Source organism: Entelurus aequoreus, linkage group LG26 (genome assembly GCF_033978785.1).
Source record: "Entelurus aequoreus isolate RoL-2023_Sb linkage group LG26, RoL_Eaeq_v1.1, whole genome shotgun sequence".
In the NCBI taxonomy this organism is placed as follows: Eukaryota; Metazoa; Chordata; class Actinopteri; order Syngnathiformes; family Syngnathidae; genus Entelurus; species Entelurus aequoreus.
Window position 1 is genome coordinate 18,105,309 of NC_084756.1, and position 13,923 is coordinate 18,119,231.

General features: G+C 37.0%; 1 protein-coding gene across 1 annotated transcript in view; it reads left to right on the forward strand.

Moving 5' to 3' along the window:
• Positions 1 to 13,923, forward strand: part of LOC133643549 (POC1 centriolar protein homolog A-like) — a 55,242-nt gene that overhangs the window by 17,225 nt on the left and 24,094 nt on the right. Inside the window, exons 7-9 of the mRNA XM_062038186.1 lie at positions 584 to 717; positions 8,926 to 8,994; positions 9,077 to 9,220. Coding sequence (XP_061894170.1) covers positions 584 to 717; positions 8,926 to 8,994; positions 9,077 to 9,220 — 347 coding nt within the window. The remainder of the gene's footprint in view (positions 1 to 583; positions 718 to 8,925; positions 8,995 to 9,076; positions 9,221 to 13,923) is intronic.

Sequence of the window (13,923 nt, forward strand, 5' to 3'; positions counted from 1 at the left end):
AGTGGCTAGCTAGTTAAAATGGGATATTGTGATTTCACAAGACTGTCTTAGAAGTAATCATTTGAAAATGTTCAATTTGAAAAATGTGCACTTAGAGAAAATATAAAAATAAAGTGTTGCATATTGATATTTATCGGTTTCTATATATATTTATTGTGAGAAATCATTAAGATGATCAGTGTTTCCACAAAGATAAATATCATTAATTATTAATAATAACAGAGTTAAAGGTAAATTGAGCAAATTGGCTACTTCTGGCAATTTATTTAAGTGTGTATCTAACTGGTAGCCCTTCGCATTAATCAGTACCCAAGAAGTAGCCCTTGGTTTCAAAAAGGTTGGTGACCCCTGCCTTAATGTATGAAATGTGCACAATGAGTTTGTCAAAAGCTACAATGGAGTACATAAAATAACGGTCTTGTGTTGTGTTGAAGGATACGCATGAAAAGTAAAACTTATTGTGTAGTCTTTATACTGCTCTTATTGTAAATGTTGTTTGAAGTTTTACAATACGTGCTACATTTATGTTTCTTATACAGTTCATCATAATGATTTATTGTGTGTGTGTATGTGTGTTCTCCAGTCCACAGTGGTGTGATGAACAGCTTGTCTTTTCATCCGTCTGGTAATTTCCTCCTCACTGGGTCCAATGATTCGACAACCAAGATACTGGACCTTGTTGAGGGAAAACTGTTGTTCACACTTCACGGACACCAGGTACAACACACAAATATACTGTGTAGGTAAGTCTGAAATTATTCAGAGTCTGGCCAAATGTTGGTGATAAGAACGGAATGTTTTTGCTGCAAATGACACAAAGTAGCAAAAGACTGCTTAGGATAGATGTAGAATATGCTAGATATTTTTTAAATACTTTCAGAACAATGCAAAAAGGTAAAAAGCACAACAACAAAACAATTGAATATCGCATACCGTAGCATATATGCGATTCGACACTCATGTTCATGCAATTTCAGAGCTGTTTAGTTAAAATAATTATTTATTTGTGGAAAAACTCCCCAATTGTGCTTATCCTCAACAACAATATGCAGTTTGTTTTTTTACCACAAAAAGACATCACATTCATCCTAACTCTGTAAAAATGTATAAATATGTGATAATAAAGCATAAAATACAGCGAACAGTACAGCATACATGTCCTATGTTACGTTCTACATTCAACTTTCTTACAGTCAGGCCTCAAAACATACAGTGAGGTCAACACAAGTTGCTACTGAAATTACATTACGCAAGCAGTGAAGCAGCATTATAACATCTTACCTTCTCTGGCGAGCAAGCAGCAACACACCTGAGCTGCGTAGCACGACCAGCTGCCTAGGAAGATGGAATTGGCAGTTCTAGCGCCAGCCTGATGACCAGGCTAAAGGCTAGACTTTCACCCCGACTCCCTCTGTTCTATTGATCATCTTTTATGATCATTCAGTAATGTTGAGTACATATACATGTTGTCATTTAAAATACCGGTATGTTTATAAGTCTGTGAGGCATACATAGGGCATAAACCTTGTTTGTGCTTCTATACATTTGGCTTGTTAGCTTCCTTTATCGCTAGCTAACAACGACGATTGAGGAAAGACAGGGAGGGTTCTGGAGTCGAATCCAATCTAATAATTGTAACGAGGGATGCACAATTAGTTTTTTTCAAGCCGACACCAATACCAACAACTTCCTGCCTCTCTAGACAGAAAATTGATAACTGATTTATATCTTTTGTAATATAATTATTATTTAGAAGCTCAATTTTTTTTTTTTGCTCCTTGTGCGATGTTTGCAGAACATTTGGTGCAAATAGCACCCCAAAAGTCTTTCTCTGAAACCGTGAAGAATGGCACACAATCGACGCCAAGGTTATTTGCACTGTGAGCTCAGGTTGTGATTTTTTTTCCCGATGAATGTAGGCTATTAATAGACAGCATGCTGAATTATTGGTGAAGGACTAAGATTGTGTATTAGATAGGGTCGTCCCAAAACCAATATTTTGATACTTTTTGAAATAAAGGGGACCACTATAATGTCACTATTGACTTAATTTTAACAGAAAATATTGATACATTAAAAATAAGTTTCTTATTGCACCTAAAGACAATTTTATAAGATTAGAATTAAAAATAAAAGTCATTAAACACACTGGGCTTTTCTTAATGCACTTAAAGAGTAATTTACAGTTTAATATATTACATAAAGCCTGCCATAATCTACAAACCCCGTTTCCATATGAGTTGGGAAATAGTGTTAGATGTAAATATAAACGGAATACAATGATTTGCAAATCCTTTTCAACCCATATTTAATTGAATGCCTGACAAAAGACGAGATATTTGATGTTCAAACACATAAACTTGATTTTTTTTTGCAAATAATAATTAACTTAGAATTTCATGGCTGCAACACGTGCCAAAGTAGTTGGGAAAGGGCATGTTCAACACTGTGTTACATGGCCTTTCCTTTTAACAACACTCAGTAAACGTTTGGGAACTGGGGAGACACATTTTTTAAGCATCTCAGGTGGAATTCTTTCCAATTCTTGCTTGATGTACAGCTTACCGTAAGTTGTTTAACAGTCTGGGGGTCTCCGTTGTGGTATTTTAGGCTTCATAATGCGCCACACATTTTCAATGGGAGACAGGTCTGGACTACAGGCAGGCCAGTCTAGTACCTGCACTCTTTTACTATGAAGCCACGTTGATGTAACACGTGGCTTAGCATTGTCTTGCTGAAATAAGCAGGGGCGTCCATGGTAACGTTGCTTGGATGGCAACATATGTTGCTCCAAAACCTGTATGTACCTTTCAGCATTAATGGCGCCTTCACAGATGTGTAAGTTACCCATGTCTTGGGCACTAATACACCCCCATGCCATCACAAATGCTGGCTTTTCAACTTTGCGCCTATAACAATCCGGATGGTTCTTTTCCTCTTTGGTCCAGAGGACACGACGTCCACAGTTTCCAAAAATAATTTGAAATGTGGACTCGTCAGACCACAGAACACTTTTCCACTTTGTATCAGTCCATCTTAGATGAGCTCAGGCCCAGCGAAGCCGACGGCGTTTCTGGATGTTGTTGATAAAGGTCCCAACTTCTTTGTCACGTGTTGCTGGCATCAAATTCTAAAGTTAATGATTATTTGCAAAAAAAAAAAAAGTTTATCAGTTTGAACATCAAATATGTTGTCTTTGTAGCATATTCAACTGAATATGGGTTGAAAATGATTTGCAAATCTTTGTATTCCGTTTATATTTACATGTTACACAATTTCCCAACTCATATGGAAACGAGGTTTGTAGGATTAGGTTAGAATAGAATAGAAATATTTATTGACATTGTATTAAATGCATCATGATTTATGGTTTCCACTCTTGGCCTGTGCTTTTTGACAAATACAATAATTAATAAATATTAAAAACTATATTATGGCTAAAACTATACAGACAAGACATGTAGCAAGTAAATCACGCATTGTTAAAGATAAAACAAATCAAATTGTGGGAATTTGTTACAAAGTTCAGTCATTTTACTTGCATTAGTTTACGCTATGTGGGTGTTTTTCACTCCGCTAATAATTGGCAACAAGCCAACTAGCTGTCTGCACATCTATGTATCCATATGTGAACAACGGGAGCTGGTTAACTACATTACCTGTCGCTCTTGAAACTCCTTGTGCAGGTCTAAATCTTGCATATTTAAAACGTCACCTTTATCCTTAGTTTTGAAGCCAAAATACCTCTATTTTGCCATTCTTCCTCTCCGCCCTGTTTCTGCTTGTATACGCTCTGTGTGTGCGTGTTGACTCACTCAACCTTTTGCCTCAGCTCAGCATGGTCACTGCCGCATGGCAGCATGCGTTTGAAAAAAGTAACACTTTTTTTCTAAGAGAGTATAGTACCTTTTTTAATTCATTAGGTACTAGGGTACTCTATAATACTGATACACCATACAACCCTAGTATTAGACGTGAGAGGCATCACTTCTATTTATGTTTGTTAGCCAAACTGTTGCACTGATCCTCATGGTGTTCTTGTAGGAGAACAATGCTTGTTTATTAGACTTTATTTTCATAGAATAAAATGCTTTACGTTTTAAATTGACATTAAAGAGTGAACAATTAGTTTTTCCAAGAATTTTAGTTTTTTTCTGTCAGAAAGTTGTTTTTTTAAAGATCTAACTATATGACAGCATTTTGTGGATGTTTTGTGTTGTAGTTAATTTATGACAATTTTATGCTCAAACTATTTACGAATTTGTCTGGTTTTTATGTTAAACCTATTCTTACGCCCTTGCAGGTAGAAAAAGTCCATACTGTCTTTTGTTTTTTTAATGCAGGTAATTATGTATTCCATTAATTATTATTTTCATGGTGCCATTAACAATGTAAAACGATTCTGGGCTGGCAAAGTAATGAAAACACTGCAAGCCAGGTTGATTATTGCTAAGCAGTAAGTTCGCTGTTCTAAATGTTAACCAGAACTATATATTGAAGTGTGAATTGTGTCAGCTGGAGTCTCAGTTATTAGAAGTCTTGAAGTGTAATGCAATAATTTTTTCAATTAAGTTTTTGTAAACTTCATAGAAAGTAAATTACCTTGAAACATTTTTAATATTATAAATAATGTTGGTTTAAGGTTCAACCCATTCCGCCTATCTTTGTACCAGACCAAATATGTCACTGTGTCAGGGCTGTCCCAGGCTAAATTGGGGCCCTAAGCTGAATTTAATTTTGAGGCCCTCGGGCCCCCATTACAAACAATATTCAAACTTTTTTCTATTATTGTCAAACATATTTATGCTTTTATAGAGGGACTAGTGGTAGAAAATGGATAATCAAATCGGAAATTGATTTGATGAATGTTTTGTACTAAAACGTATTAATGGGAAATACATTGTCCAATAATGTATGTTTTCGTGCAAAACAACACATTTTAAATGATTAAAGCATAAAGTTGAACATGTTTCTGGCACCCCCACTCCCCAAAATCCCTGTACGTAAAATTACCACAGGAGACAACAAAAATGCTTGACGAAATCTTCCATTATATTCTTATCATTTACGGAGCATATGTTTGCGGGGGTCTGAGGGCATCTTGGTAAGGGGTGCCGTATATTATCTTACATTTTTGTCCTTGGCCGATCACACCTATGCAGCATGCACGTTAGAGCAAAGTTGTGCTTGATTTACTCACACTAAGCCAAAAATACTTATTATTAAATAAATAAAAAGTATCAGTTATCAGACCTACAGTACAGGCCAAAAGTTTGGACACACCTTCTCATTCAATGCGTTTTCTATATTTTCATGACTATTTACATTGTAGATTGTCACTGAAGGCATCAAAACTGAATGAACACATGTGGAGTTATGTACTTAACAAAAATAGGTGAAATAACTAAAAACATGTTTTATATTCAAGTTTCTTCAAAATAGCCACCCTTTGCTCTGATTACTGCTTTGCACACTCTTATACTTCTCTCGATGAGCTTCAAGAGGTAGTCACCTGAAATGGTTTTCACTTCACAGGTGTGCCTTATCAGGGTTGATTAGTGGAATGTTTTGCTTTATCAATGGGGTTGGGACCATCAGTTGTGTTGTGAATGAGAAAGTGTGTCCAAACTTTTGGCCTGTACTGTATATTAATGTTATTTAAATAATCGGTGTGGTGTCATAATTCCTAATATCAGCCTAAAAATGATAGGTTAAAATGTTAAACGTGCACCCTTAATCACAGCAATCACTTTTATTATTTTTTACAAGTGATAGGAGGGTGTTTTGAGCGAGAGGAAGTCAGTGTACAGCGTACAGTGACATCTTGATGCACCAGCATAATCTAGGTCCAAAATCTCAAAAGTAGACTTTTTTTTTTTAATGGGCGTCTCAATTACTTGAGTTTTTTCACTATTTTTGTGTGGTCTCTGTACGCAACCCCTCAAATAGCTCAATCCATTGTTTGAAGGTACCTATTCACCAGATAACTCAAGTTTAATTCAACATTCGGCTGGTGCATTAATATTTTTTGGCCTGGATGTAAAAAGTGACTCAATAATGTAACACTAGTTGTTCAACAGGTTTGTGTTGGAATGTAGCCATGGTCCTACTTTTACTCATTGTGTCAGCTTTTTGATGACCTTCTACAACTTTGTTTTGCTGAAGACAGTACAGAATTTGTGTTCATTTACTTCTTTTTGTGTGTATGTGTATACAGTTTATTTTAGTACTTGCCAGGCAAACAGCCCACTCATAATGACTCATCTCAGAAACAGAACGTGTTCTTCCTCTGTTCATACAGATCCTCTCCACCTCCTGTTCTTCTTCCTTCTTTGTTTCTGGTCCTTCCGTTTGTCCAACTGCTGCCTGTTTCCTTCAATGTCTGATGTTCTCACATTTTATTTGGCCAGACTGGACTGGTATGAGGTCTAACAACCAGTGAAATCCCATCTTGCACATTTTAGTGTTATATGTGCTAGCTCACTTGTCATGAGTCCTTGCTTTGTTTGGTTCTCTCTCCTGACACCTATGAATTTGTCATCTCATGCACACTCGCCATTTGTGTCATTGTTCTTTTTGGCTCAGCAACGACTGCAGTCTGTTGGAGCTGGGAGCCTTCAGACTACAGTGAAACCTCTAAATTCAAAGGCCCCTCAAGACATAGAACTTGTGGGCCATTCCTCCGAATCTGTGCCATTTGCTTGTTTTAAAGTAGCTTTATTATGATTTTATTTCTACATTTAAAGAACTATTGACTTAATTGTGGAGTACATGTTATGTAGAGCACAATTTGGTCAAAACTTTATATAGATTATGTTTTACAGACCATATTCAAGCTGCTTTCTGACAGTATCTCCAGGATGCGCCGTTTTGTGGTCTGTTTTAGTTACGTGCCTCCACTTTGACAGCGTCTTCTCCCTGTCATTGTTGTAGTTTTTAGTGCTTCCATATGTAGTCTACTGACAAATTAAGTTTGAACTATATGCTACTTTGTATTAGAAATGGCAACAGCGGAGGATGCATGTGCAAGCTAGTCAGCCCCAAAACAAGATCATAGCGAAAAAGAGGAGCTTATTAATTACAATGTGGATCACAATGGTGGACCCGCGCAAAGCACTTTGGGTAAATCTCTACATTGTATGGATAATCTGCTGACGGCACCAATAGGGAAAATGACAGATAGCTTGTTTCCTGGAAGTATGAAAGAAGCTAAGATTGTTTTATAAATATTTCCTCAATGCCTCAACGATTTGATTTAAAATTTTCGGGACCTATCCAGCTTCCAAATCAGGGGTGTCCAAAGTGGGGCTTAGGGACCTTTTATTTTTAAAGGCCCGCGACACATTTGAAAAATAATGTGTAATTGATTACACAAAAAGCATTAAAACGTGGAGTAAAAGAGCAAACAGGTGTAATGTAACGAGAACATTTTGATGTGTTACTAATCTAATAACAAAGTTGCCATGTAGGCAGTTTTTTATTTTGGAACTGTCTTTAAAAAAATAGCCAAATCTATTACAGGCGGTTTTGACAAAAAGGCATAAAACATAGAATTTAAACTTTATGTCAACAGATAGATCTAAAGTTGTTCTATAAATATTTAAGCGTTGAAAGTAAAAAAAAAAAAATATATATCACTTTTAACACTTTAATGAAAGAGACCCTTTTAGGTCCCCGGGACCTTTTAACATTTACCAAAACTGAAGGAAGCCCTAATGGCTACAATATATGTTGTATTGGTTTTGAAAATGAAAAATATCAAAATGGCCCCCGCATGCTTTAATTTTTCAGTGTGCGGACATCAGTGGAAAAAATGTTGGGCACGCCTGTACCAAATACACACCAGCAGGTACCAATAGATAGGAAAGGGTGGTTTTGTATAATAGGGCCCTTTTAACTTTCTCAAAATGTATGTACTTTTTAGTCTTTTTTTCCAACTTTGGATCTAATAATACAAATTGAACTGCTTAAATATGTCCATATCCATCCCAGGCAACTTTATTTAATTTACAAGATACAAGGAGTGAAAGTAACGAGAATGAGTTTTTAGCATAAAATCAGCAAATAAATTAAATACAACTATATAGCATGTATGCTGACAGCATGTTGACACTCAGCACATTACAGTGATTCAACTACAAATTGCATTTTAAAAATAAACAAATATCGAAAAAATTGGCTGGAATGTGCAGCTATTTTGCTGGATGCTGACTATTAATATTATTTAAAATGCAGCTATTGTCCTCCTTGCACAGTAATAAATTAGATACTGATGACAGCGCTGTGTTTAACACTTTTTTTCAACCAAAAATGTTTTCTCTAGTTACAGGGTACAGCATACTTTACTTACTACATACTTGCAAATTAGCCACACATTGGCTGTCCTGTACATGCATTTTTTTCCAGGCTGCCCAATCCCTAAAATATGCCAGAGCTTGAAAAAGGTCATCGGGGTTGAGTGTGTTGACAGAAGACCTTTAGTGTGGGCCATTATTTTCATTTCTAATGGGTGGATGATTGGAGTAAAAAGCTGAAAATGCGCAAATCATAACACAACCAACCTAAAGCTATGGTAATGTACAGCATGTGTGTGTGTATGTCTAGTCATGGCAAGTGCCAGCCTGGCAGCAGGCATTAGTCAGAGCAGAAACAGAACATACTGTCTGTCAGGTTGTTGCGTTGCCACGGTGACAGTGTCTGTTTCTCTCAGGTGCTTCTGGGAAACCATTCCTCACACAAACCGGCCTGTTCATTCCACTCACGTCTACAGAGATCATTGTTGGCACTGACCAACGTTTGACTCTGCCCCTTCCTCTGCATCTCTGCTTTCTTTCTTAGGCCCCCATGCTGGGGAAGTAGTTTGCAGTAAAAATGTCTTGAGGTGTCTTGAAGATGCGATGTGATTGCCTCTCTATTTCTCTGCAGGGTCCTGTAAATAGTGTGGCCTTTTCCAGAACCGGAGAATACTTTGCTTCAGGGGGTTCTGATGAACAGGTCTGATTTAGCCAATTTAAATGTTTCATAGTAACCATTGATATATGTAAGTTACTGTGACCAACGATGCATTGAACTCTAGGTGATGGTGTGGAAGAGCAACTTTGATGAGTGCAGTGACACAGTCAGGGTGCAGCGGTCCACCTCTTGCCATCACCAGGTGCCACCCGCCAGCTCAGCAGACTCTGTGCATTTCAAATGGCAGACATATGCTTACCAAGGCCAGGTTGGTTCAAACAGTAACACACACACGCACACATTTACACTCACAATAACACGCACACACCAGCTCCCCTTAAATACACAATTGGCGACAGTAGTGCAGAAAAGGGAGTATGTCGGTTTCAGTATATCTACTCAGACTGTAAATATGACTTGCATATACTTTCAAGTAGTGTACAGTTTATTGGAATATATATTTAATGTCCACTGAAAACGATTCACCGCACAACCACTCCTTTATTGTCTAAATAGCTGGCAACACAAATGAGTAGCAAGATTGTGTCTTGCCTATTATCGAGCATGGTACTGGATAGAGGTGGGAATCTTCTGCACCTCACGATTCAATTTGTTTTTTTGCTTTATTTTTTGTGGACTTTTTCTATATGCACTGCAACCACATAATTTCCCCATTGTGGGATAAATAAAGTCTATCCTATCATATCCTGATTCAAGGGCTACGATTCGATTATAAATCCATTATTTACACCTCTATAATTATTATATTATATATTTTTAATATATCACAAATGAAATATATATTCTACATGTATTACATTCAATTAGTAATCATATTAATAACATGTCTACAAGGCTACATATATATGTGTGGATATACCGTATATATGTGTGTACTAGATGCGTTTGAGCTGTAGTAGCCTGCTAAGCGGAAACAATAAATAAAAGTGCGTACTTGGCGAGCAGGCATCCTTAATTAAATGTATTTGCCTTCTAAAACCACAAAATGTTCAGGCATGTTGGACCCAGTTGCCTTAAACGAGCGGCTCAAAGACGTGTGTCGTCTATCTACTGACCGGGGGCCGGACTGTATTGTTATTTTCGTCTTTCCTGACTTATTAATCTACTGGCCAATTTCCTGTTTTTGGCTGGTTACTTTCTGCTGTAACGTGGTTCCTATTAGCCTTCTGTTGAAGTGTACAAAGTATTTATTCTTTTCTTGTTTCACTACTTCACATTCACGCCAGTTAAGCGCTCTGCCCATCATAGCTTTTCCTCTCCAGGCTAACCCAGCTAACACAGAATGTTAGCTAATGGTTCTCCCATGGTTAGTTAAAACCAAACGTTTACAGAACATTCACAATAATACCGCATTTTAGAGCTGTCCGCATTATATTATTCAACATACATAAATAATGGATCGAATAATCGTCCATGTTCTAATCGCGATGCATTGGATAATCAATAATTTTTTAACCTCTGGAGGTGGCGCTGTTGGGCAACATGTGTGGTGCAGGCATTCATAATTTGCGTTTTTTTGGGGGAGGAATAAATCATTCCAACATGTATTGTTGAGCATTTTACAAGTATTCCAACAACCTTTGCAGTTCTGGTGAATTCCATGTCCAAGAGGATTAATGTAGTCCAAGATAATACTCAGACTAAATATTCCCACGTCACACAGGTGTGCTTATTTGTATTCCCATATGTAGACACTAATGGCTGTGTGTTAACTCATTTTCAGTGGACAATAAATTTATACTGCTATAAAAGCTCTACACCGACTACTCTAAAATATTTCTAATTTTAATCTTGATAGTATTGTCCCTTGAGTAGATGTGATTTAAAAGGCTGCTGAAATGTGCTGAATTGTACGGTTACAGTACATAGCATAATCTCACAAGATTCACACACAGGTTTATGCAAACAAATGCTGTACACTTGTATAAAAATAAACATATTGATGGCACAGATGCCCTCATGTTTAGTGTTTTCATGCCGCCTTCTCCCTCAGAGCACATTGAAGCCTTTGAAGTCTGTGTATTTCTCATTCATACCTCTCATGCAGGGCGACAAATATTCATCTTGCCCTGCACCTTTACTTTGATGTGAAAGCATTTCTGACCTCATGAATTAATTTGAATAGTAAAGTGTGCGAATATTCATACTATATAAAGAATCATGTATAAGTATCAGAATATGATGTAAGGTGATTTGCATACATTCCACTAACATTGCTGCATACACTTAATTTAGTTCTGAGATACCTGAATGGTCAGAGACACAGAATAACAACAACAAAAATAACCTCCTTGCAGAATAGTATGCAATGTTTTAATTTGACATCATATATGTTGTATGCTAACGCAAAACATCAATAAATGCCACAGTCAGTCAGTACTGAAAACAACCAGACAGACATCAAGACCTTTAAGCTGTATATTCTATGTCAGTAATGCAATAGTAGATCATTATCTACAGAAAAATAGTCACTGTATAGTCACACAAATCTATTTTTCCTGTGGCATTTGGTGAGCCATTCTTTGTTGTATTGTGTTTGTGTGTATGTGATTACTGGCAGTAACCGTAACTGGCAGCGATAATATTAACTTAAAAACAACCAGGGCAATTATAACGAGTACTCGTACGGGCTGTCCATTTGACAAGGCTTGAACATTTCCTACCATCTAAACGTCTGTGAGCCTGGTCAAGAGTTGAAAATTCGGTCATGATTCACTCCAGTTCTGTTAGTTCAAATTACAAACTGACAAACCGGTTAAGGAGAAAAAGACATGTCCGCTTTATCCATGCTTGCATTGTTTTGGGCTGTACAAACCATTCAAATCACCAAAAAGATAAACGTTTTTTCAGGGTTCCTTAAGAGGTAATCAAGAAGGGTGGAAGAGTACAATATTTTACAATAAATGACAAGAAAAGTGGCACACATTCCAGTCCAAGGAAGCAGAGCTGAAGAATGCACAAGTTTGCAGTGATTACTTCGTTAAAGGGGTGTTTGATATACTTTTAACATTAAGTATTTTCCATTTAAAAATTATCTGGATTTTTGCTACAAGTTTTTTTTAAAGCACCAACTTGGCAAGTCTAAATAAAAGAAAGCAAACTTAAAAGAGTTAAGCTTTTACCAAAGGCAGCAAGCATAAATTAAGCTTTCAGTACATACACAATTTTGACATCTATAGTTATATTTTGATATAGACGGGAAAGAACATGCATACTGGTAAATGCTGCATGCAACAGCAACAAGGCAACGTACATGGCTGTAGACGCAAAGTTAAATCATGCAATGCGACCTTACCCGAGCATTAACAATGCATATTTATCCGGGAGAGTCTTGATACCAATTTTCTTGACCCAGCCACACACAAATAAGTTGTAGGCCTCCATGCTTTTCCAAGCTTTCAACTGTTTTGTAGTGTTGAATGACGCCTAGAGCACAAGATAGTTTGATATGTGTGGGAACCCTACCGACAGATAATCCTTGATATCACACGACAAATCATTTTGTCATAAAGTATTGGGATCTATTCTATTGCATAATTAGATTATTTGCCTGTATCTGGTTTTAATGGTAAGATCTAGGCCCTTTGCAGTCTCCGATAGTTTGCACTCTGTTTGCTGCACAACAGTCATCTTGGCTTGGTTGACCACCAAAGTTTTTTACTTTCGGGAAGAAGTCACATTTTGCAAAACAAACAATTCTCTTTAGTTATGTTTATGTTATTAGTAATTCAGTTTATTATTACAGTATACAAAAAACAGTAGACTTTGCTATACATTATATTATTAAGCCTCTGCCACTACCTGTCAGTCAGATACAAACGTGATAGCTGTAAGTTTGATAATTTTATTTTTCTTTAGCCAATAGGCTTACCTAGCGAGATGTTGCTGTAGCTCGCATAGCTACGCTAGTGTTGCTAACCTTTGTGAAAAATAGCATGATGTGGGACCTTTAAAGTTGACCCTAGGCTGTTGAGGTCTGCTTGTAACAGCTTCTCAGTGTGAATAATAGACTTTTCAGAAAAGGTAAACAAGGTCACAGGGCTTTGTGGCCATTAACTTCTGTTTAAATATTGAAATGCATTGTGCGTCGTCAGATATTGCTTTCACACATAAAAGCGGCAGGGTGTCAAAGGCTGGCAGTCAGGGAACCTCAGGGATGGGTTTAGATTTCAACCATTTGGCTGCTGCAGTTTTGCTTACATCAACAAGGGCAAAGCCAAGGTCCTCCTCTCACGCACAACAACACTCTGCATCCTTGTCTCTCTCCGGCCTCTTTAATTGATGCCCTATCTGCAGACCACACGTGATGAGTCGTACATTCTCATGCCCCCTGTGTTAAGTGCTTCAACAAGTCTTTTTTTATGTGTGGATTCAACACATTTAAAATAAAATAGTTATTACAGTATATTTTTTTCAAATGGATGACCTTTATATAAATGGTTATTGCACACAAAACTTTCATTGAATGCCTGAAGTTGTCAGCAATACCTTGCCAACAAATGTAGAAGCAACTTCTGTGAATGTTAAGAACAGTCTCCTCAGACCTCCTGAGGAACTTAATTACTTAAAACCCACTTTCTTGCTGGAAAGGTTATTTAGAATCAGGCATGTCTTCAGAGTAGCTTTAATTAAACCGATAACAAAACTAATTGAAACAATACATAAAGCCTTGGCTTTTGCTTTACAACTCTTCTCTGACATGCACGGTTTCATTGCTACTGGAACTTTCTTGCTTTATTCATTTGGACCGATTGGCTGCAAACAGTCCAGGAGTTACGCCACGTCTCCCTCGAAGTTAGATGGGATAGGTTCAAGCCACGCATGACATTGACTACGTTTCCATGCACTAAATTAGTCTGATTTATCAAATAATTAATTTCAAAATAAGCATTCTACAACCCATGAAAACACCTTAATTTGATGGTGTTTGTCTTTTGAAAAGTCAAATTA